Here is a 26311-nt window from a genome sequence, read left to right on the forward strand (position 1 = left end):
GGAGAATGGGAAAAGAGGTTGCAGATGGAATACAGTGTAGGGAAGTGTATGGTGATGCACCTTGGTATAAGGAATAAGGGCATAGACTATTTTCTAAATGGGGTGAAAATTCAGAAATCAGAGGTGGAAAGGGACTTGGCAGTCCTAGTGCAGGATTCCCTAAAGGTTAACTTGCAGGTTGAGTCGGTAGTAAGGAAGGCAAATGCAATGTTAGCATTCATTTCAAGAGGACTAGAATATAAAAGCAAGGATGTAATGTTGAGGCTTTATAAGGCATTGATCAGACCACATTTGGAGTATTGAGAGCAGTTTTGGGCCCCATATCTAAGGAAGAATGTGCTGGCATTGGAGAGGATCCAGAGGAGGTTTACAAGAATGATCCTGGGGATGAAAGCATGAGGAGTGTTTGATGGCTCTGGGCCTGTACTTGCTGGAGTCCAGAAGGATGGGGGTGGGGGGGGGGGGGGTGGAATCTCATTGAAATCTACTGAATATTGAAAGGCCTGGATAGAGTGGATGTGGAGAGGATGTTTCCAGTAGTGGGAGAGTCTAGGACCAGAGGGCACAGCCTCGGAATAGAAGGATGTCCCTTCAGAACAGAGATGAGGAGGAATTTCCCTAGCCAGAGGGCAATGAATCTGTGGAATTCACTTCCACCAACGGCTGTGGAGGCGAGGTCATTGGTTACACTTAAAGCGGAGGTTGATAAGTTCTTGATTAGTAAGGGCGTCAAAGGTTACGGGGAGAAGGCAGAAGAATGGGGTTGACAGGGAAAAATAAATCAGCCAGGATCGAATGGCAGAGCAGACTCGATGGGCCAAATGGCCTAATTCCGCTTCTATGTCTCACAGTCTTAAATCTAATTCTTTTAAACTTCACCGAAGTAGCGAATTCGAAGAAAGAAACACTTCAGATTCTAAACAGTGTTGAAGTGCTTGATCCACACACTGGAATCATCTCCCTGGAAGAAGGAACAGGTTCTCTGAAGGCTAACACACCTACTCTCGCCCCCTGATCCAAACCAGAAGCACGCAATTTGTCTGGAAATGAACACCTTATCATTTAAATGCAAACTTCTGACGCCGGAGGAGTAAACATACCTGCTTGGGCTTTCTCTACCTCCACCTGTAAGCAACAGACCCCCATGTAACCATTAAAAGCCATTCAAAGCCCCAAACTCTCCGGACTGCGCTTGCGCATAGCTCCCTGTATCCTTTGAACCAGGACAGCGGAAACGACCATCAGTGCGCATGTGTGTCATCTTAACCGTGGGATGGACTGAATGTGCTCAGATATTTTTAATGAATTTTAAGAAATTAATGAATAAACATGTTTTTTTGCAAATTGTACATGGCATTTGCACTCCATCTGTTTGAATGCCTGAAACCCTGTCATTGCAAGTCTGCTGTGTCTGTCGCTCCTGGACGTCAGATCTGCTAGATTGACAGCCTTATGTCGATGCCGAATGGTCAAATCCGCTGTCGATCAGGTGATGCAATTGAGGACTCGCGTCCAATCGGCTTTCGGGGAGGCGTGGGCCGATCGGTCCAAGCGTGTGGGCGGGGCTGAGGAGGGAAAACACCTCGCGAGAGTTCAACCAGGAAGACGAGAAGTAAGATGGCGACGTCTAGTGTTAATCCGTTCCTTAGCGACTCGGATGAGGAATCGGAGAGGAAGATGGGGCGGAACAAGGAGGCCGGCACCCCGGGCCCGGTAGCTCCCGAGCACGGCCCTCCTGCGCTGCTGCTGTCGCCTCAGCAGGAGGGGGGTTACGGGTGTGGAGGCGGCGCGGCGAAGGCGGAGGTGCAGCGCGTCCCCCTAGACACCATCGCGGCGCAGCTGCTGCGGGATCAGTACATCCTGACGGCGCTCGAGTTCCACACCGAGCTGCAGGAGGCCGGCAGGGAGCTGCCCCGCCTCCGGGATTACTTCTCCAACCCGGGGAACTTCGAGAGGCAGACGTCCACTCCCCCCAAGGACCTGGCGCCCATTCCGGGACAACTCAGTAAGTGGCGGCGGCGATGACACGGAACGGTCCGGGTGTTTGGTCATTTCCCCGGGAGGCAAACTCTAGTACGGGCAGTGTGGCCTGATCTGCAGGGAGGCACGGTGGGTGGAATTTGATAAAGGACCGGGTTGTAGGGAGTGACATGACACCAGGGAAGAGAGAATGGAGCTTTTCCCTCTTTGGGTTACCCAGTGAACGGATGAGGCCCTCGTTGTGAAGAGGAGGGTGGGGAGTGAGATCGATATCAATGTGGGGAAAGACTGATGAGGAATGTGGAAACAGGTTTGACTTGGATTGGAGAGCTGTAACACCAAAATACTGATATTTGATTATGTACTTGAGTTACCGGTTTCATTTTGTGAGACAGTTACCTTGCCCACTCCATTCCTTTATAAAAGTCTTAAAGAAACGGAGACGTGGCGACATTGGTATTTGTTTTACTTACCTACGTATTCTTAATGCTCGACGAGTGATGTGTGTTTATCAGATTCTTATTTATGACCTCAAGAATCACTCGAGTGATTGTTTTGATCATAAGAGGGATCTCTATGAAGGCATCCTTTCTAGGCTATTTAATTTCACTCTTCCGGGCTTGCAGTGGTTCACTTATTTTTCCGCGAGTCAATTGAGCTGGGTTCAGCTGATATCGCATCAACTCTTTACAGCTGAATAAATTCATGACCTAGGTTCCAGCCAAATATGCTGTATCAAAAACAAACTGCTGGAGGAACTCCAGTCAGGCAGCATCGGTGGAGGGAAGGAAATGGTCGGCGTTTCGGGTTGAGTCCCTGCATCAGGATATATGCTATATGTCCGCCTTGCATTTTTAAATCGTTTGTTACATTTTTTTCCATTACCCACTATCCACACTAAATTTCTGTTTTTGCCAACTTCGGTAACGCAGGTTATTATTATAAATAGAAAAAGATGTGAAAAAATCATGTGATACCTGATGGTTAATTGAGTAAATGAAGATGAAACAGATTAGGGGAACCAGTGGAATTGGATAGGTGTCTCATTAGAAGTTAGTAAATGTTAGAGCACGTAGGATTGGGGATAAAACATTGTGGTGGATTTATTAGTTAATGGGCAGAAAATAGAAACTAGGAGTAAATGGGGTCATGTTCAGCATGGAAGACTGACTAGTGTGATGGTACTTGGGCCCTAATTGTTGATGATATATCTATGATTTGGATGAGGGGACCAAATATAATTCCCAAGTTTGCTGATGATACAAAGCGAGGTGATATCGATGGCTGTGAGAAGGATGCAGAGAGGTTTTGGAGTGTTACAGGCTGAGTGATGCATAGATTTGGCAGATCATGACTTAAGGTGTCAGTGTCAATTTATGTGTTGGCAATCTCATTTGAGACAAGTCAAGGAATCAAGCCACACTCCAGAAACTTATCTGCCTAATCTAATGCTGGTGAATATACTGAGGGAGTGCTAAACTGTCTGCTGTGCCATCTTTCAAATTACATCCTAAAGTGAGGTGCTGTCTCAAGTGAATGCAAAAATATGTTCTTTTTTTGGTATAAGACCTTTTTTGGTATTGGTTTATTATTGTCACCTATCATTTATGTCTCAGCCAGGTCTACAGAAAATTGGTCACTTATTTCACAACTGTTTGTGGGAAATTGTACACCAATCAGTAACCATACTTGTCCACGTCACAAGTGATTGTATTTCAGGATAATTAATTTCCTGTGAAGCACTTTGGAACAGTCACAAGAAATGAAAAATGCTTTATAATTGAAAGTTCATAATTTGTTCCATTGTTGTAAAGTAAGGTTTAAGTGTAGTTGAATCAGGATTGTGAAGGAAATTCAAGTCTTTGTCCGCAACATCAGTTAATAGAAAATTCACCTGGTCTATTCGTAAGATGAAATGTGAATATCAATGATAAATTTGTGTTCATGCAAATTGCTTTATTTGACATTGGTATTGGTTTATTATTGTCACTTGTACCAAGGTACAGTGAAAAACATGTCTTGCATATTGTCGTACAGGTCAATTCATTACACAGTGCAGTTACATTGAGTCAGTACAGAGTGCATTGATGTAGTACAGGTAAAAATAATACCAGTACAGAGTAAAGTGTCATAGCTACAGAGAAGCTACATGACACTTTTCCAGAGAATTCTAAACTTGACCTGGCAGTGGAATGAAGCAGAAGACAATGCTCACATTTGAGCTGACCTATGTTTGACATTGCAAACAGTTTTGTCCATATTGCCCTGATGGTATAAAATAGTGATGTGTGACAGTAAAAATGCTCAAATTTACTGTTTACAGTAAATGAATTGCAAAAGAAGGGCTTGCGATCTATCAAGTTGCCTCTTTCTATTGGAATAATATGATCAAACCCTGAGCTCTTGACTTTTTAACAAGGTGTTTTAAAGGAATTGAGAGAGAGGAACAGAGAAACTGAAAGCTTTTTGTAAAGCATTTTTTTAAAAGTCTGTCCAGTTTTTGGAAAAAAATCATTAAATCAATTCCAAATAGAGATATGAGTGGAGTTTTATAATGTCTTCTGTAGATATGCATTCCATTGCTTCTAGATTTTAGAAAAAGAGGACAATGATGAGTTCCAATACTTCGATTGAAGAACAACATTATTGCTACTCCGGACATCTATCCTGGTGCTCCAATGCAAGTCGAGGCTAAATTAATTACAGACACGAAAGTTGCTTGACCAGTTGGTAATCTCTAAATTTTGCAGCCAGCTTAAGATAAAGGTTGCTTTTCATTAGTGAGTGGCTATTCCAATCTGCTACTTGAAGTGACTGCAGTGTTGTGTAGCTGAATTAACAAATCATGAACTTGATATTGTTTCCATTATTTCTGCTTTCATTATTTCTTCTGATGATAGCTTTTTCCTTTGAATTTTAACATTTTCTTGTGGTCTAGTTATTATTCAGTAGTCAATAATATGCAATTGAAATGATGTCAGTGGCTTGTTAATTTTGAATGAAAGAACAGTTTTCATTTGTCTTATTAGTTACTGCAGAACACAGGAATTGAATTTAGTACCATGTTATTCTGTGCAATGGTGTATATTTTCCCATCAAGTCATCGAGGGACTGTAGGCTTCATTGTGCTTTAGACACGTTCCATGGTCTTCCATTGTTGCAGTTTATATCTTTAAATAAGATACGAAGAATCTGAACATAACTTTTTGATACAGGGAAATGATGGCCAGCACAACTTTTCATCTGTGTTATGCACTAAACAGTGGATACTTTCTGCAACAGTATCAAAGATCAATGGGGCACAAAATACTTTCAGCTTCAGGAGCCAAAACATTTCTTTTGTCTTTTTTTTAAACTTGAACGTCCTTTTGATTTTTTACCTGAAACCTCAGTGGTAGTGCTATTTGGTTTTCATGAGTATATAAGGAAATGGTACCTGTAAGCTAGGTTGAGTTCAAATTCCATTTTACAGTTAAATGCAGTAATGATGATATTGTGTGGTGTCACATCAAGAATAGTGAATTTAACTTTTGTTGAGTTGTAATATAAATTGGTAATAAAGTGACATTATATGCAAAAGAAAAATGTGCTTTTGCTTTAAATGAGCAACAGATCAGATGGCATCTGTGATGACGGAAGTAGTTAAGATTTCGAGCTAATGATCCAGTGACTGATGATTGTCACTAGGTTGTGTTGACCACCAGCGAATCAGGGAGAGCAATAATTAATCCAAATGCTAGTTCTTGGTATTAAATGGAAAGTCTTAAGGGTTCCACATTTATTCCAAATTCTGACTTGCAAAACAACACTGAATGGTGTTGGGCAATTTATGTGCGACAAATGCCTTTTTAGTTGCGTGTGGTCTGAAAAGGTCGTTGCAAATTTTATATTTGGACAGAACAAATCTTCCAGCAAATAGCAATTGTCATTTTAATTGCTTAAGAGAAAACATTATTCAGCAATTTCAAATGAGATCACCATGGAAGAAATTCAGATTACAGGGGAAATCTGTCACAAAATGCATGACTTTCACCTCTTTGATAATATCAAAAGCATTTAAGGACCCTATATGAGTGGAATAGCTTTGGCCTTGGCTGCCTAGTAAAAGTATAATGCTTCAGTTTGAAAGACGTGGTTTCAGTGGAGTGCTTCCATTTTACTTCATCTCTATTTTGTGCTATTGAATATACTTCTATAGGACAATATTGTTGCTTCGGCAACATGAAGGTTGCTGGGAAACTAATGGAAGATAATCTGCACTTGCATCCAACTGGAGTGCCTCAATTTGACAGATGTCACACCTGAATCTGCGAACAATTGTGCTTGTATGAAAGAATTCAGTCCATTTTTGTACATGGAGTGCACAAGAATTGTTTCCTAATATGAATTGGTCAAATTGCATAACTACACTATGTTCCTGTGCAAGTTAGCACTTTCTCTATGGGTGAAAATTAAATTCTGTTGTGGCGTTGAGTAATGAATTGCAAGTTTTCTGCAACCTACTCTGGTTGTAACCATCCACCACACAAGACAGCAGCACCAAGACTGGCCTCTGCTGACAGCTTCTCTAATTTTTGACTGTCATCCCCACTTAGTCTTGTGCAAAATCATTGTTGTGTTAGGGGTTTGGAAGTTGTATTGGGCAGAATTAGTGAGTAGGGAAGACTTCAGCAGTGGAAATGTTTAAGAAACAGCAAAAAGAGTAGGTTTTGTGAGAAGCATGTTAAATACATAAGATCTTTTGATTGGATAGTGCTTTTTCAGAAATATCCGAAGTAGCTAAATCATACTTCTGAAGTGGTATTCAGCAATCCAACACAACAAACTTCATTAGTGCGTATGAGTTTTCCCAAGGAACATTGGCAACAATGTGTAACTGTCTGTGGATGCAAAGCTGAAAACTCTGAGCAATAATTAGTTTCCCTCTGCCCCCACACCTCTCAACCTCAAACTTGATACTGTGGCGACTCACCGTCTAGTCGGGCGAACCGGCTCGGCAGTCGGGTCGTGCGGCGTCGGAGCGACGAGGCCCAAGATGGCGGCAGGCCTCATCTTTCCGAGCGACGGGGAGAACCCGCGCGCGGGAAAGTCCTGATGACGTAGGACTTGCGTCATTGCCGGTTGTTTTGGGCGGGAACATTCTCCCTTAAAGGGCCCGCGCAAGGCGGGAAAATAAACCAGTTCTGTTTGGCAATCCTCCGAGTAGAGTCTTGTTTTATTCCACGGTAGCAACCGCTACAATACAGAATTTGGTGCTAGATAATTGATGTTTAGCAAGAGTTCAGGGACACCATGTTCCTGTTGGGGTGAAGAGCAAGGCTGGCAGGTTTAGAGAACCTTGGTTGACGAGATATATTGAGGCTTTGGTTGGGGAGAAACGATGAGGCATACATCAGGTTTAGGCAGATGGATCAAGTGAATCCCTTGGCAAGTATAAATGTAGGAGTACACTTGAGGGAAATCAAGAGGGCATAAAATGGATCTGGCAGACGTTAAGGAGAATCACAAGAGATTCTGTAGGTGTATAATGAGTAAAAGTGTGGCTCTGGAGAGAAAAGGTCCCTATGTAATCAGTGTGGCTATCTATTTGTGGAGCCACAGGAGATGAGAAAGATTCATTAAAAATCTCAGATTTTACTGTGGAGATCATGGAAGCTGAGTAATTAAGGCAAATGAGTTCTGATTTCCTGGGCCATATACAAATTACTAAAGAGGAGGTATTGGTGGCCTTGGAGCACATTTAAGGTGGATTAATTCCAGGGCCTGATCAAGTGTATCCTCAGACCTTGTGGGAAGCTAGGGAAGAACTTGCAGAGGCCCTTGCAAAGATATTTGCATTATCTTTAGCCGCAGGTGAAGTTCTGGAGAACTGGAGGGTGGCTAATGTTGTACCGTTATTTAAGAAGGGCAGCAAAGACAAGCCAGGAAACTACAGGCTGGTGAGCCTGATGTCAGTGGTGAGTAAGTTACTGGAGGGGATCCTGAAGGACAGGATTTACCAGTATTTGGACAGACAAGGGCTGATTAGGGGTAGTCAGCATGGCATTGTGAATGGGGAAATCGTGTCTCATGAATTTGAAGTTTTTATCTGAAGAGGTGACCAAGAGGATTGATAAGAGCAGGCAGTGGACGTTGTCTATATAAACTTCAGCAAGTCCTTTGATAAGGTCCCGCATGGAAGACTGTTCTTCAAGGTCCGATTATGTGGGATCCAGGGAGAGCTGGCTAAGTAGATTCATGATTGACTTGATTGAGGGTAATGGTGGAAGATTTTTTTTTTGTCTGGAAGCCTGTATGTACCAAAGGATTGGTGCTGGGCCCATTGTTGTTTGCCACTTACATAAATGATTGAGAATGCACAAGTCATGGTTAGTAAGTTTGTAGACGACATTAAAGTAGGTGGTATCATAGACAGTTAGGAAGGTTATCAAAAATTAAAAGGATATCTTGATCAGCTAGTTAAGGAATGCAAATGGCGTTCAATTCAGGTAAATGTGAAGTGTTGTATTATGGGAAGTCAAACCAGGATAGGACTTTGACAATGAAAATAGGGTTCTGGGCAGTGCTATAGAACAGGGGAACCCAGAAATACAAGTACATAGCTCCCTGAAGGTGGTGTCACAGGTAACAAGGCAGTGAAGAAGGTCTTTGGCATGCTGGTTTTCATTAGTCAGGGTATTGAGTATAGGAGTTAGGATGTTAAATTGCAGTTCCATAAGACGTTGGTGAGCTCCCACATAGTGTATTGTGCACAGTTTTGATTACCCTGTGAGAGGAAAGTCATCATTGAGCTGGAAAGATTGCAAAGAAGATTTACGAGAATGTTGCCAGGCTCGAGCCTGAGTCATGGGGAGAGACTGGGCATGCTAGGGCCTTATTCCCTGGACCGTAGGAAACTGAGGGATGACCTTACAGAAGTGGATGAAATCATGAGCGGCATGGATGGGGTGAATGCACAGTCTTTTTCCCAGGGAAAGGGAATCGAAAACTAGAGGGCATAGGTTTAAGGTGAGAGGTGAAAGATTTAAAAGGAACCTGCGGGGCAACTTCACGTACAAGGTGGTGCGTGTAGGGAGTGAGTTGCCAGAGGAAGTAGTTGAGGCAGGTAAAATAATCCGAATCAGGTTTATTATTACTGTCTTACCTGACATGAAATTTGTTATTTTGTGGAAGCAGTACACTGCAAAGTCATAAAATTACTATAAATTACAAAATAAGTAAATAGTGCAAAAAAGAAAGGAATAATGAGGTAGTATTCATGGGTCCGTGGACTGTTTGGAAATCTGATGACACAGGAAGAAGCAGTTTCTGAATCATTGAGTGGGGGTCTTCAGGCTCCTGTACCACCTCTCTGATGGTAGTAAAGTGAAGAGGGCATGTCCTGGGTGGTGAGGGTCCTTAATGATGGATGCCACCTTCTTGAGGCACTGCCTCTTGAAGATATCCTCTAAGTTGGAGTTGTGCCTATGTTGGAGCTGGCTGAGTCTATAACCCTGTGTAGCCTCTTGCAATCCTGTGCATTGGAGCTTCCGTACCAGGCTGTGATGCAACCGGTCAGAATGCTCTCCACCAAACATCTAGGTTATACCTGGACTTCTCACAGGATATTTAACTTCATTCTTGTAGGACATTGAAATGACATTTAAAAGGCATTTGGGCAGGTATATGGATAGGAAAGGTTTCAAAATAGTTTATTGCCATATGCACAAGTACATGTATGCACAGGTGCAATGAAAAACACATTGCTGCACGATCATAGCATCAGGGACATAACAATCACAGGAAAAACATAAATTGTACAAGAAAGAACACAATTAGAACAAAAAAAAACAAAGTCTACTGTAGTGCAAACTGGTTATGTTGCTCTACTGAGGTAGTGATTAGGGTTGTGCAGGTTGAAGGGAAGGAGCTGTTCTTGAACCTGGTGGTGTGGGACTTCAGGCTTCTGTGCCTCCTGCCCAATAGTAGCTGCAAGAAGGTGGTATGCCCAGATGGTATGGATCTTTGATAGATGTTGCCTTCATGAGGCAGCGCCTCGTGTAGATACTTCCGATGGTGGGAAGGGATGTGCCTGTGATGTACTGAGTTGAGTCCACTACTCTCAGCAGCTTCTTGCGTTCCTGCATATTCGAATTGCCATACCAGATCATGATGCAACCAGTCAGGACACTTTCAACAGTACATCTGTAGAAGTTTGTTTGGAGACATGTCAAACCTCCTTGACCTTCTAAGTAAGTAAAGATGCTGGAGTGCCATAGTTGTGATTGCATCTATGTGCTGGGCCCAGGACAGGTCATCCAATATTTTAATTCCTGGGAATTTAAGGATGCTGGTCCTGTCCACCGCTGATCCACCAATGTAGATGGGCACATGTTCACCCTCCTTCCCCTTCCTGAAGTCAACAATCAGTTCTTTAGTTCTACTGATGTTGAACAAAAGGTTGTTATTACGTCACTACTCAACCAGGTTCCTGTATCTCGTTCCTGTACACATAGAGGGATATGGGCCAAACACGGGCAAGTAGGAGTAGCTTAGATGGGTATCTTGGTTGGCATGGACGAGTTGAGCCAAAGGGCCTGTTTGAGATTAAGATCTTTATTGGTCACGTGTACGTCGAAACACACAGTGAAATGCATCTTTGCGTAGAGTGTTTCTAGGGGCAGCCGGCAGGTGTTGCCACGCTTCCGGCACCAACATAGCATGCCCACAACTTCCTAACCCGTACGTCTTTGGAATGTGGAAGGAAACTGGAGCACCCGGAGGAAACGCACGCAGTCACAGGGAGAACGTACAAACTCCTTACAGACAGCGGCCAGAATTGAACTTGGGTCGTTGGCGCTGTAATAGTGTTATGCCAACCCCTACACTGCCGTGCCAACCCCTACACTGCCGTGCCTACCCCTACACTACCGTGCCTACCCCTACACTACCGTGCCTGCAATGTTTTCACAGGAGGTTCTGCAAATGCTGGAATCTGGAGCAACACACACAAAGTGCTGGAGGAACTCAGCAGGTCAGGCAGCATCTATGGAGAGAAATAAACAGTCACTGTTTTGGGTCGAGACCCTTCATCAGGACTGGAAAGGAAGAGGGCAGAAGCCAGAATAAGGAGGTCGGGGGAGGAGTAGACGCAGGCAGGTGATAGGCGAGTCCAGGTGAGACAGGGAAGGTAGGAGGGTGGGGGATGGGGGAGATGTAAGAAGCTGAGAGGTGATAGATAGAAGAGGCAAAGGGCTGAATAAGGAATCCGGTAGGAGAGGGCAGAATTCATCAGCTGAGGCATATAGTGTTAATGAAGAGGAGATTATAATGGGACTGTATACAACCCAAGTTAAACCATATTTCGGAAGATACGTGATTGTACTGGAGAGGGTGCCAAGCAGATTTATGCTGTGCTGTATTACTGACTCAATGAGAGATGAAATATCAGACTTTTTCCAGTTGGCAATGAAATCAGAAAATTAATTTATTTCGAATAGTAGCAACCATTAGCACCGTTCACAAACCACCCACCTCCAAAAAAAAGAATGAATACCTGGAAGTAGCTGTCAAGTCATATGAAGAAAAGCCAAAATGAGTCTGCATGTAGATTCTAACTCCTGCTATCCCTTTTAATAGATCGAGCTGGCAGCATAAGCACCCTAGATTCTTTGGATTTTGCTCGATATTCTGATGATGGAAATAGGGAGACTGATGAACGTTTGGCAGGTAAGCACCATTTTGCTAACCTTGACGTAATCTTGTAGAATCACTTGTATCTCTTCAGTGTTTTGGTAACAATGGCAAACTTGTAAGTCTTTTCATCTTGACAAATCCCTTAAGCATTTTATACATAATTACATCCAACAATGGAAAAAAAGTAAACAAGTTTGCACAACAAAGGTACAAATATTCAAACAGCAAGCCATTATTGGAAAGGTGGTATTAAAATCGTGTGTATTTATATTTTACATGTGCAGACATACTTGGAAAAATCTGCTGTCCAGTTGGGAAACTGATATTGCTCTGCTCCATGTAATGAATTGAATTTAGTGAACTATCTAGATTTTATGATTTGCTAAATTGTCTAATTTACACACTTGGGTAGCAGTGGCCTGTTATAAAGTTAAGATGTTGCTCCATTCCTCTCTGTTGAGTGCTGTGATGTTTAATGGCAACACAATTTGAGATTAATTTGCATAATGCTATTTTTGAAAACTCCAAGCATAATTATTCACAGAATTACAGAAATGAGGGGTTGTACAGCATTGAAATGTTGTTTTCTGTTTTAACTTAATTTGTCCTTCTGTATAGCAGGCACAGCATCGTTTACAAACGACACTGGATTTGCTGTTAACTTCCTCAAAATTAAAACTGAAGCTATTTTCTTCCTGCTTTGTTGGCTTTGCTTTACTTTAGTGCATTTAGACTTCCATAAAATGCTTTCATTTCAGTGCAGAGTGCTCACTTCATTTTGATGTGAAAAAATGTTGTGTCTAAATTATTCCAGTGATTTTAAAAACTGAGTTTCCATGGTGGAAAAGTGCACAAAATGAATTTTTTTCCAAGAAGAGCAGATGGGTTTTTTTTTTACATATAAGGACTCCACTTTACAAGACACACTGTTATATCCCACTCGGCCTGAGCCTGTGTCCCTTTTAAAAATGTGATCGATATATTTAAGAATTATAATTTAAGTAGTAGTCAGAGCAACAAAAATTGAGAGGCTCAAGGTTCATTTTAATATGCCTTTTTTGTGCAAAAGGCACAGAAATTGATTTCCAGTATCTGCTTCTAATTTAACGTACAATTTCAGCCTTTCTTGATTGGTTTTCCATGTGAAGGATATTATTAATATATCAAGTTGCTGATATAATTATCCCACTGCTGCCTGTAAGGAGTTTGTACATTCTCCGCATGTCTGCGTGGGTTTCCCCCATGTGCTCTGGTTTCCTCCCACATTCCAAAGACGTACAGGTTAGGAGTTGTGGCCATGCTATGTTGGTGCCAGAAGAGTGGCGACACTCGTGGGCTGCCCCCAGCACATTCTCAGTAACGCAAAAAGACGCATTTCACTGTGTTTCGATGTACATGTGATTAATAAATATCTTAATTCATGCTACCACCTTTTTACTAAGTTTACTACATCCAGTAATGTAAATCAGGACCTGACTCTAACCTGCTTGGGTTTACCAAGTGAAATTGACACATACAGTAAAACTCTGATAATCTGCTATCCATTTGTTCAGAAGTACCGATAGTTTAGCAAAGACGAGACCATGGTGGCTGGAATCTGGATGGTTTGGCATCTGACTCATGAAGTGCTAATTCCAGCCCTCCCTCTAACCACAGTAAGGCCCAAGTTCCTGCCCTCCCTTGAAACTTGCTGGGTTCACTGGAAAATTTATTATCTTTTAAAAATAAAAGTGAATTAAAAGTGTTGGACTGTTAATTGGAATAACATTCAATAGTCTGGGAAATCTGCCAGTCTGGCACCACTAAAGTCCCAAGTGTGCCAGATTAAAGGAGTTTTACTATATTCAGTTTTAAGTGTGTCCGATCAGGCTATAACACAATTTATATTTTTTCCCCAGTTGAAATAATTTTTGATGTGACCTTTGCAAGATAGATTGGAGTAGAAATATTTAGCTTTTTAAAATGGACCACTAGGTGCATTTTCACTCTTGAGTTTCGATGCATGGGCTTTATGCAGTTGGCTGTATAGTAGGGATTTCCAAGTCTCAAGGAAAAGTCCTTGCTTAAAGGTAAGAGACAATCCGTGTGGGCCATTTGGGTCTGTTCTGCCATTCAACAAGATCATAGCTGAACACCTTTTCTTCCTGCCCTCTCCCTATTTCCGTTGATTCCATGGAAGTCGTACAGCATGGAAACGGGCCATTCGACCCACCACATTGAAGATGCCCAGTAGGCACCCATCCATGGTAATCCCATCTTCCAACATTTGACCCGTAGCCGCCTTTGCCTTGACAACTGAAGTGGTAGTCCAGACACTTCTTAATTCCTATCAGTGAATCTGCTTGCACCACGCTCTCCAGCAGAGCATTTCAGGTACTCTCCACTCTCTAGTGGAAAAAGGGTTCCTCAGATTCCACCCCCCTCCTTAAATCCCTTGGCCCTTACACTCTGTCCTCTAGTTTCATTCGTTTCTGAAAAGGGGAAAAGATTTCTGCAGTCTACCCTGTCTCTACCCCTCATGATTGCATATATTTCAATCATGTCCCATCTTAACCTACTCTGCTCCAGGGAGAACAGACCCAGCTTCTCCGGTCTCTCCTGATAACTGACAAACACTCCATCCCACACAACATCCTGGTGAATCTCATCTGCACCCTCTCCAGTGCTATCGCATCTTTCCCATCATGTGGTGACCAGAACTGCATGCAGTACCCCAGCTGAGCTCTGACCAATCCTTTATAAAGTTGGAGCATGCCCCAACTAATGAACGCCAGTATCCCAGCTGCCGCCTTAACCATGTTATCGACCTGCACTACCACCTTCAAGGATCTTTGGACTTGCATACCAAGACCCCTCTGTTCCTCCCTACTCCCAAGGACCTTCCCATTCATGATTTATGTCTTAGCCTCATTAGTACTCGCAAAATGCATCACCTCTCATTTATCAGGATTAAACTCCATCTGTAATTTCTCAGCTCATTTCACCAACACATTGATATCACCCTATAGCCTAAGGCTACCCTCCAGACTGTCAATAACTCCACCAATCTTCATGTCATCTGCAAACTTGCTGGTCGTGCCTTCTACATCCACATCTGAATCATCTACTATAATTACAAATGCAAGGGTCCCAGCACTGATCCCTGTGGAGCTTCACTAGGCATAGGCATCCATTCATATAAACAGTCCTCTATCATCGCCATCTATCTTTTACTTGCCAAATCGATTTTGGATCCAATTTGCTAACTTGCCCTGAATCCCATTAGCCCTAACCTCTTGGACCAGTGTCCCATGTGGAACCTTGTTTAAGGCCAACTGAAGTCCATGTATTCCACCAATATCCGGAACTACATTGAACATTGTTTTGATGGAATGAGTGACTGAGCCTCCAGTTCACTGAGTGATTAAATCTCTTTTGATTTCATTCTTAACTGGTCTATCCCTTATTTTGAGACTGTGACTACCCCCCCCTCCCCCCCCAATTCTTGATGCCTCCACTTGGGGAAATATACTCCCCATATCTACCCTGCCAAGCCCTCTAAGAATTTTGTATATTTCAATGAAGACATCACTTGTTCTTCTAATCTCCAGAGAATGCAGGCCCAGCCTATTCATTCTCTCCTCATGTGAAAAATCTTCCAGAAACCAATCTGATGAATCTTCACCACTCACTCTCTCCTCAAGTAAGGAGAGAAACATTTTGTATAATATTCGGTGTAATCTCATCGAGACCCTATGTAATTTTAGTAAAACGCCTGTAGTCTTGCACTCAAATCTTGTTGCAGTAAAGCCAATTGCCTAAAATAAAAACAGAAAATGTTAAAAACCCTCAACAGATCAGGCAGCATTTGTGGAGAGAGAAGCAAAGTTAATGTTTCAGGTCAAAGAACCTTTCATTTTCATTGTTTTTTTTCTGTTCCTAAGCCACCTTCACCAACCTTGTGTGTGATCTTATCAAAAGCCTTCTGAAATTCAAACGTGCCATATTTGTTTCCCCCTTATCTATTCTATTGGATACCTTTGCAAGAGAACTCCAATTGATTAGTCAAACAAGATTTATTTTCCATTAACTCCATGTTGACTCTGTTTAATAGTGCATCCTTTATTAAAGATGCCAGTATTTCCCTGCTTTGGTTGGTAGTTCCCCTTTTTCTCTTGCCCTGCTTCCTTCAATAGCAGAATCATGCTTGCTATCCTCCAATCTGCAAAAAAACATTCCAGAAGCTATAGAATTTTGGAAGATGAAAACCAAAGCATCCACCAGTATCTCCTTATCTATCTTTTTCAGAATTATGGGATATAGGTAATCAGGTACTTGGAATTTATCAATTTTCAGACTTTTTAAACTTCCCTAGTAATTTTTCTTTGCTAATATTTCTTTCTCATTTGCACTGGACTCTTGGAATTCCAATACTTCTCCAAAGTTTTAGAACGGCTGGCCTTAAGTGAACTCTGGCAGCTTTATTTCTGTCTGCAGACTAATGCCTTTGGTGCTGTCTCTTCACGGATGAGCCTTTTGTCATGTAAAGCAAATTAATTCATGTTAAATGAATTCTTATAACCTCAATGCTGGGATGAAGAATAAGCACATCAACAGCAAGTAAGTTTGGAGATCGAGTAAGGCAAGCACAATCCAGTGCATATGCGGGAATTGTTGATGATTTGTTCTAGACTTTGCTTCAGATGGTCTGGTAATCTGGGATGTCTCGTTTAACTTGGTAGAGGAAGGAGATGCAATGTGTACAAATAACATGCACTTTCATGTTCTAGGAAATTGTACTAATGGAAGTTTTGTATCTAATATCCTTGAAACTTAACTGATACAAGAAATAATGAATGTTTTAATCGTTGGGGGGGGCAGAAGTAGGGGGAGAAAACTGCAGATGATATCCTGGTTTAATGAAAGGTCATGGATTTCTTTTTCAATGATCTGTGATTTTTTTGGGGGGAAAAGCATGTATTTAATCTTTTTTTTAAAATCAAGACAAATAACAAAAGCTCTGGGTCTTTCTGTTTTGACATTAAGTTTCTTCCTAGAGCTGGAAGTTGGTTCATTATAAGTGTTTTAACGACCATTTTTTTTAGATTCTGTTTGAGTACTAAGCAAATATCATTACGAATACATGTTTTAAAATAAATGCACTGGTCAGTCATCAAAATTATCACTTACAGGTACTTCACAGAAATTGAAAATTTCTTAGAATGCAACTCATTTTAAGCATGTAAAGTGAGCAATCACTAAATTTAAACCAATCCATGGAACAGATGCAAGTCTATAATTCAAAAATGGTAGTTAAACATTACACTTCTCCGTTGGCTGAGATTTTGTTTTTAACGTAAATGACTGGTAATTTTTATCTGGAATCTGTATAAAATGACCTGCTTTACATTTGGTAATGTACGTGTGCAAAGAAATACAGCAAAACAAGGTGTTTGGCAGTTGAATAGTTGAAACCAGATGAATGGAACCGTGTTCAAACCAACCAAATATACATTAAGATGCTGAACCCATTTACTTGTACTCATCATAATACTTGCCAGGGTTGTGTGTAGTTGTAGTTCATTTATGCTGAACCTTAACTGTTTTATATGTCTGTGAAATTCTGTAATTCCTCTTTTGTTCTCATTTATTTGAATCCATTGTTCTGCACTGTTGATCTGCATTTTTTTGGGTGGGGGGGGCGGTGGGGAAAAAACAAGTGAAATTCTTAACAAGACTCTTTAAAATATGTATCCTGTTGAGCACTGTAGGATTATACAAGGGTCTAGAATTGCATGCAAGCCTGACCAACTAAGTATGGCAAATTTCCTTTCCTGAAGGGCACCAGGAGAGCAGATGAGTTTTTACAACATTCTGGTGATTACGTGGTAATCATTAAGAATAGCATTCACGTTCTCAATTCTAGATTGTTAAATGTATTTGGGTTCCATAGTTACCTCTGGGTTACTGATCCAGTCATAATTTTCTTAGGCGGTCCATCTGCATTAAGGATGGCTTACTTCCACTCCAGTTTTATGGGTTTTCATGTGGCTTGTTCCACAGATGGGGCAGGTAGTGACTGACAGGGCAGGCAAGTGCATGGCTTGTAATGTGGTCTGCTCCTTCTGCTTGTGGGGCTTCCGTTCTCCCCATGTATGGCCTCTGTTCTCAATTCTATCCTAAATGCTGTCTCTGCACTGCAAGCAGTCATAGGCCAGAGGTTCCTAGGAATCATTGGGGATGTTGTAAATCTTCAAAGAGGGTGTGAACACATCCTTGAATCTCTTCATCTGTCCACCTGATAACTTCTTCCCTTAAATGTTTGGAATAGAGCACATGTTTCAGGAGTCTGGTGTCAAGTGTGCAAATGATGCAGTGGATGTGATCACTAGGTGTAACTTGGGCCTCAAAACTGAGGTAACGTAACAATCCTTTTCCCATCTAAGGCAAAAGGGCATAGGATTAAGGTAAGAGATGGGAAGTTTAAAGTGGATCTGAGGAAACTTGAGGGTGCTTGGAATCTAGAATGTGCTGCCTGAAGAGGTGGTGGCGGCAGATACACTCTTGACATTTTAGAATCATCTGTACAAGTGTATGAATTGCCAAGACACAGAAGGCTACAGATCTAATCCTACATTAATCCCCCTTTCTTTAAACTTTCCCACATTCTCCTCAACCCCCCACCTCTCAGATTCTACCCCTCATCCACACAGGGGCAATTTACAGAATCAATTAACCTACCAGTCCACACATCTTTAGGATGTGGAAGGAAACTGGAGCATCTGGAGGAAATCCACAAAGTCACAGGGAGAATGTGCAACATCCACATGGACAACACCCACAGTCAGGATTGAACCAAGGTCTCTGGCACCATAGGCCAGTGGCTTTGGTATCTGTGCCAGTATGTCATTGAAAATTAAAGTGAGTGTTCATAAGGCAAATGGATTAGCAAGCACTAGAGCTGTCAAACTCATTTTGTGTGGTGAGGCTAATCTGCCCTCTTGTTCCATAAACAGTTAAAGTTATCTGGATAGCCAAGGTTAGAAACTGCTATGACTTGCCTGTTAGGTAAGTATTTGTTTTATGTAAGTAAAGCACATGCATGATATTTTGCTTTCTGATGCCACAATGGCCCTTGCTGTTGTGGGCAAACCCGGTAGCTTCCCGATATTGGTTAAGAAGTCCTGGACCACCTTTGGAGACATTCTACAAATTGCAAAAAGCTAAGAAGAGTATGCAGTGATCAAACTCTGATTAGTTGTTGAATGCTGTAGCCAATACAGGGCCTAAACAGATCATTGAAAGGTGTTGAAGTACCAGGATAAGTGTGCTCCATTGTACCACTGTTAACATGCACCTGACGCACGTGCATCTTGCCGTTCCATCTGACATTTTTTTTGTCTAGCAGTCCATCAACTAACATTTCCCTCAGTTTAGGTATCCCATAACTGTACATTTTGGAACCTGTTCCAAAGAAGTCCAGATTAATACTTGTTCTATTTTATTAAGTGTGATGGGGTGAACATTGGAACAAACGTGGGACATATTTAGATGTTCATGACTGCTTTCAGTTATTCAGTGAATTTATAGCTGACCATACCCCTTTGACTAAATCAACCAAGTTTCAAAAATTAACGATTGATCTCTCATCACTTTTTTTTTGTGGAAGAGTGCTTTCTATTTGTAGAATTGTTTCCAAGCTTCACTTTTGAAAAGCCTGGCTCTAATTTTTGGATTTTGCATCCTAGTTCCAGGTTGTTCAACCTGCAGGAATTTTACTTCTCAACATATGCCTTAATTTCTTAAATCTGGATCAGTTTTGTAATATCTGGGGAATACAGTCCATGTTTTTGTAATCATTTAGTGGGGAGTTTGGAACCATTGGAATGCAAGTGCAATTTGCCAAATATATGCAGAGTTTCCGACTAAATCTATATATACTTGGATGTGAAGCTCAGCACAGTTTGCTCTAATCACATGCTCCAACAAAAGCCTTGTATAACGGGAGCATAATATTTACATCCTTATGTTCAAGACCTCTAATTTAAACAGGTCACTATTCCATTAGCCTTTGTAATTATCTGTGACATTTTGCATTCATCAATCCAAAGTCTGTTTAGTTGTCCACTGCTTCTAGCTTTTAACCATTTAGAAAGTACAATTTTTGGTCTAAACTGAAGATTCGCTTATGTTGAAAAATATTACCACAATTTTGCACATTGGCTTAATCTGTAAAATTCCATAATTAAGTGCTTCTGAGTACTTAATTTATAATGCCATTTATCTTTGTGTTATTGGCAAATGTGGCTTCCTGTTGCAGATTAAGTTATTTAAATATACAATAAATGTTTGCTGTCTCAACAAAGATCTTTGGGGAACATCTTTAAGTCACTTTGTCAATGGGGGTACCTGCTATTATCCCTGTTGTCTACTGCCAGTCAGCCAATTCCCTAATTGGGTCAATAATTTGCCTTCAGTTCTGTAAAGTTTTGCTTCAATGTCTTTCACCAAATGCCTTTCTAAAGTCCATAGACTTTTACTTGTCCAGTGCCTTTTTTTTTTGAGTTAACTAATCCAGTTCATTAGACATGACCTCTGTCTTACAAATCCATACTGGCTCTCCCTACTGCAGTGACTGAAAATTTTCAAGGTTCAGTCACTCTATTTTCTGGTAATTTCATGATCACAATTGTTAGGGCAACTGGTTCATAATCTGTTTATCCCCATGTCTCATTCCTTAAAAAATGGAGTGACATGCAGTTTTACAGTTGGTTTTCCAACTGTAACCATATTGGAAGGTTACAGTAAGAGAATCTATTATGCTCTCGACATATTACTTTTAAAACACGGGAATGGAAACCATCCAATCCTTTGGCAATAATCAGCAACAAATGCAATATTTTATTCATTTGCTTTTCCATTATTTTGCTTCATGTATCCTCTTCCTCAACTTTAAAATTTAATACATTCCATTTTTGTCTGTTCTCTGCTTTCATGGATTCTACCATTGCATAGCTGCTACTATGGGGACATAAACAGAACTTCCATTGGAGCTTTAAATCCATTTGTGTTTTTAATTTGCCAGTTAGTCTCCATTACCAGCTTATTTCTCATTAGATTCTTTCATAACATTCAAGTAGTAATACACTTATTCCCCCCCATCATCATTTTCAAACCACCAAACCACGTAACCTCATATCTTGTTGCCAGTGTTGCACCCTTGTCTCAGTATAGAACATGCATCGTTGTTCCATTTTGTTAAAATATGTTTGTGCACTTGATGCAAGTATCCTAATCTGTTCCTCAGCTGTAATTTTACAGGCTGTCCCCAAGTAATGAACATCTGATTATGGACACCTGTACATACACATGAGCTTCCATAATATTATTGTTCGAAAGTCCGAAATGCATGTATATGTTTGCTCCTACAAACAGCAGAACTAGCTTCCTCCCTTTCTCTCTCTACACCTAGAAATTGTTTCTTTTTCTTATCAGATTTGTGCTCTTTTGATGCCATTCATTACAATCCTGTAGAGGTATGATTTCCATATTGAGTGATTTTTTTTTTGTGTGTATATTTTCTGACTTATGGACAAAATCAATTTATGGACATCTGTAAAATCAGAATCAGATTTATTAAACCATAAATTGTAATGAATGGCATCAAAAAAAAGCTGTTTGTTACCAAGGAATGTCTTGTGCTTGGAAATTTCTCTCTGCCTGTTTAAGTAATATTTTCAGTTATCCATTAAGTACAATTTCTAACAATTCTGCTCCCTTCCCTTACATTTAAGACTAATGTATTGTCCTTGCAGCATCCCTCCCAGTGCCTCTTGAGCCCCCTGATTATCTATTCCATTTGGACCCTAGAACCATAAAGGTTCACGTGAGTCCTGAGTGCCCTTGAGGAAAATGTCCAAAAATGCCACAGTTTGATTATCATGAGCTACAGTTGTAACGATCGTCAGAACTGCCAGCAACTTTGCTGCTGTGCATTAACCTTTCAAAAGCTTATTGATCATCTGTTGCAAAACCTTCAATGTTCATCCCATTCAAATTGATAGGATGAATATAGGGTAACTTTTGTGAGAAGCAGGTTGTAGCATATTTGTGTTTATAGCAGCTTTTGACAGTATAAAATGCCACTTAAGGCAAATTACCAAATGTTTGGTCAGAGAGGTGCATTTTAAAGTAGAGACTGGGAATTAGGATATTTAAGAGCTTTGGGCTTTGGCATTTGAAGATTGTCAGTAGTGGAATAATTACATTCAGTTTGATCAAGAGGCTACATTATTATTCTCAGTATTAAAAATTATCTCTTTTTCTGAGGTTTACTTTTTGCAAATAATGGGACGAATTCTGCAGGCACCAATGCTTTGGTGATTTTGGATGTTTAAATGTGAGACTTCACAAACATTGATATACAATCACGGCTTTCGACAGACTGAGGACAGGTGGTCAAAACCATTCCGTTGGCTCGGCTGGATGCCAACAGTGCGACAGCTCCTATGCTGCACTATGCCACACCCGTGTGCCTGAGCTCTCAATGAAATGCTGTCCAGAGCCACACTGAAAGAAACACAGTGCCCAAAGACGTGGCCAGTGATATCAGGCGGACTGAAATTTTGGACTGATAACTTGAATTCATGTTGGGTGCAGTTTCCAATTTAAAAACTATTTCCTAAAATTCTGTAAATATTGATTTGTTTATGATCCTGCCTTTGGACTAGATTGGGAGAACTAGAAACAAATGGTTAAGTGCAAAATGGCATATTAAATTGACAATAGACCATTTCACAGGTGAAGACCTGGCCATCCAAACTTTCCATGTTATTTGTGCACATTGTTATGGATTCTGCAGATCAACAATGCATTATAATTTAGTCCATGCTTTGTATCTGTGTGTTAGCTCAATTTGTTCATGCATAACATTATCAGACACATTTGTGTCAGTAAACTTAAAAACACAGTTGGACGCTTTATTTTGTTGTTGATCCAAGCTGAAAATTGAACATTTACTTTGATGCTGTGAATTTTTTCCATACTATTTTCTTTGAGCAGCAGTTTTTTAATTTTTGATAATATGTTAGAAAAGCCATACTTGAAAGCAGTATATCATCAATTGGAGATGTAACAAAGCAGCTACTTTCTTTTGCTGAATATAGGCAAGGTATCATCTTGGTATCCATACTGTTCCTTGGTTGGGTTTTGGTTCTGAGTGAACAAGGCAATGCAGCCTTTCTCATTCCTAATGAAGCATAATTATTTTTAAGTAATTAGTAATGCACTATTAGACACTACCTAACCTTTCACAAGGTTATACTGAAACAAAATTTCACAACAATTTTAATTGCACTCTAAAAATGGTGTATGATCACACATCAGTGACTAATTCTTATTGTGATTGCACAAAAAGTAAAACTTTGTAGGGTACCAAATAATTTCCAGGGGAAATGGAGTTTGTTCCAAAATTGTGCATTGTGCCCAGAGTGGAAAACTTGCCCCATTTTCTTGTGCCATTTTAATTGATTCTGCTGAGTGAATGTAATTTTTTTTTAAAAATGGAATTGCAGTTTTGTTCACCTAAGCACTTGTGTTAAGAAGGGCAATGCAGATTCTAGGAACGTTGGAGCAATATTATTTATTACTTCTGCTCCAGGGTTTCGACTTAAAATGTCAACCACCCCTTTACTGCCACACATGCAACTTGACCCACTGAGTTCTTCCAGCAGTGTATTTTATTGCTGATCACTTGCCTTGCTCCATCTCTATGTGCAAAGGGAAGCAAAAGTTTTGGATTACACTGAACCCCATGGGTTTCAAGCTGGTGTATCAGCAGTAATAAATAATATTGCTCCAATGTTCCTAGAATCTACATGGCCCTTAATATGAGTGCTTCGGTGAACAAAATTGCAATTCAATTACTTTCTTTTTTTAATACGTTTACTTGGGGACCAACTGAAAATTTGTCTAATCAGATGACTTTTTCCAGGTTTTGAACCACCTGAGAGATCAGTATTTGTATTAAGCCACTTAAAATTGAGCACACAATCAAAGTATATGAATTTTTTAAAAGTTCTAAAAATGGTGTTTAGGCCATATTTCTTCCAATCATCACTTCTCATTGAGCTGTCAACCACAAGATGAAATTTATGGTACGGATAAAAGTGCATATTGCTATAAATTGCATGGTGCCTTTTAATATAATTGACAAAACCAGAACTGAATGTTGATAGCAGTTTGGGCCTGGTTATGAAATGGAGTATACCTTGGTTTCAACTTATAAGCTTATGTGCTCCAACCACATCCATGAGGAAATGGTGTTGAGCAAAACATAATTTTTCAGAAGATAATCTGATCTGTGAAATGGGAGATGATAGTTACTAAACACTTGCAAGAGGACAACTCAAGGACACAAACAATCTAGATAGTAGGTGACTAACAACAATTGGGTCTAAAACCAACACTAAGAGGAAAGGCTAAGGGAAATTAATTGGGACTGAGGCTGAAAAATAAAATCTCTTTCCACTCTTTGGTTCCAAAAGTGAAGCAAGCCCATGTAACTATAACTTAAAATCAGATGTTGTATAGGTGCTGCAGATGATGAAAAGGCATTCAAATATTTTCTTGCAAAGTGTTTGTTGAAGTACACCTGCTCAATCTGTTGGTATCACCAATTTATCTTAAGTTGCTCTTTCCGCCAGTATGTTGAATCTAGCAGCTCAGGTGTTGGGTAGATTACACCAACCTGAAAGGATCTCTACGAGATTTTCAAGGTTTTCATTGTTGGAATTGTGGAGAAAACTGCTAAATTTCCAAACCACAATACAGCAAATTGTATAAAACACAATAAACAGGATTTTGCAAGGAAATGCTGCAGTTCCATGTGTAACTGTGACACTTCCTCGTATAAGTGCCAGTATGTTTCAGATTTCTGCATGTTTGAACCTGATGCTTTAACTGGCTAGCTGTTTGCTGGAGGAGAGCAGCTAGAGGGATTAAGGTAAGTGTCTGTATTATTAGATATGTGTTTAATTTGTTTGAATGGTGGATGGAGGTTGTCTGACAATTAATGCATAGAAGAATGGCAGGGACCTAAGGAGCATTATTATACAGAGAAACCTTGGGATAACAAGTCCATCACTCCCTGAAAATGGTGACGTAGGTGAATAGGGTAGTGAAAAAAAGCATTCGGTATGCTTGCCTCCTTAGGCTGAGGCACTGAATATAAGAGTTGAGATGTCATGTTGCTGTTGTACAAATCATTGGTTACACTGTACTTAGGGTATTGTATACAGTTTTGGTTGCCACTCTGTTGGAAGGATGTGGTAGCAACAGTGCAAAAGAGATTCACCAAGATTTTGCTTAGGATGGAGTACTGTAGTCATAAGGAGAGATTGGATGGGCTGGGTTTTTTCTCACCAAAGTGTAGGAAGCTGATAGGTGATCTTATAGAGGCTGAAAAAAAATTGAAGGGCATAGTTAGGATAGTTGGTCAGAATTTCTTTTCTGAGAGCAGGGTCTAGAACTAGAGGTCACAGATTTAAGGTGAGTAATGAGTATCTGGAACAAGCTGCCAGAGGAGGTAGTGGAGGCAGATACAATTACAACATTTAAAATGCCTTTGGACAGGAACTTGGATAGGAAAGGTGTAGAGGGATATGACTCTAATACAGACAAGCAGGATTGGTGTAGATAGGCATCAAGGTCGGCATGGGCGAGGTAGGCTAAAAGGGTCCATTTCTCTGCTGTATGATTGTATAATTTTTTTTAATAGTATTGGAAATGCTTTTGATTGTGTCTGAATTTTAGGTAAAACATTCAGAAACAGTCCTTTGACTGCTTTGAACGTTGGCTAATCCAGGGAACGGGAACGTGGCTTAACTGCTTGTCGGGTTTAATCAGCGGTGTCTTGTGTGCGGTTTCTTCACGTCCCTCCACTCAACGGGGCTTACTGCAGGAAGGCCCTGCCACAACACAGGACCTTGTGGCCAACATTAGAGTCAACTTTATTTGGAAAGTACCTTATGGGAGATTGGCACAGTATGAAATTGCTATTTAGGTCAGTGGCAAGCATTAGAGACTCACCAGTTAATGCAAAATTCAGACCATTTCATTGGAACCAAGATCAATCTAAATATAATCTGTTCTGTACGAGATAGAACAGGGCTATTGTCATCAAGCTGAGCCATTAAATTTCTTCATCTGCATCTGATTTAAAAAAAAATAAACAGAGTGCCATGTCCTGTAAAGAAGAAACGTTTATTAAATGCTATTATGCTGAATACTTTTTTGTATTTGAATATATGTATTGTTTATTTCAGAGTATATGTGCATTTGTAATTAGACTCTTTGGCCCATAGTACAATTGCCAGTGATGATTTTATATTCTCAACAACTTTATCTACCTTATCAATTTTAAGCCAGGAAATGTGGTTAAAAAAGGCATAAGCAGTAGTTGCTCTTGGGATTAAGTATTCACTACCTGACCCATTCAGTATATTTTCAGCAGCCTGTACTGAGATTCTTTTATGTATGCAAAAGTATGGAAAAAAATCTCACCAAACTAGTAAATTTTGCATGTGTTCACAGATTCCATAAATTGCATGCGTTCTGTTTTCAAAACTGTTTTCTTTTATTTTCACACCCATCCTTGTTTTTATTTTCCCTTTTTCTT

General features: G+C 40.5%; 2 protein-coding genes across 10 annotated transcripts in view; one reads left to right on the forward strand and one right to left on the reverse strand.

Annotated features, from left to right (window-relative positions):
- The window catches only part of pign (phosphatidylinositol glycan anchor biosynthesis, class N), a 107894-nt gene extending 106667 nt beyond the window's left edge, over positions 1–1227 (reverse strand). For 3 of the 4 annotated variants that reach the window (XM_052016786.1, XM_052016785.1, XM_052016787.1), the window contains exon 1: positions 1101–1217. The gene's annotated coding sequence lies outside the window, so the exon portion shown is untranslated. Of the gene's footprint in view, positions 1–1100 lie in introns of all 4 variants that reach the window. The other variant, XM_052016783.1, reaches the window with a different exon arrangement.
- A 385-nt stretch (positions 1228–1612) lies between these two features.
- The window catches only part of relch (RAB11 binding and LisH domain, coiled-coil and HEAT repeat containing), a 90642-nt gene continuing 65943 nt past the window's right edge, over positions 1613–26311 (forward strand). For all 6 annotated transcript variants that reach the window (XR_007956323.1, XM_052015552.1, XM_052015553.1 and 3 more), the window contains exons 1-2: positions 1613–2005; positions 11599–11688. Coding sequence is in view for 5 of the 6 variants with exons in the window: in XM_052015552.1 (XP_051871512.1) it covers positions 1618–2005; positions 11599–11688 (478 nt within the window). In the remaining variant the exon portion in view is untranslated. The remainder of the gene's footprint in view (positions 2006–11598; positions 11689–26311) is intronic.

Source organism: Pristis pectinata, chromosome 5 (genome assembly GCF_009764475.1).
Source record: "Pristis pectinata isolate sPriPec2 chromosome 5, sPriPec2.1.pri, whole genome shotgun sequence".
Taxonomy (NCBI): Eukaryota; Metazoa; Chordata; class Chondrichthyes; order Rhinopristiformes; family Pristidae; genus Pristis; species Pristis pectinata.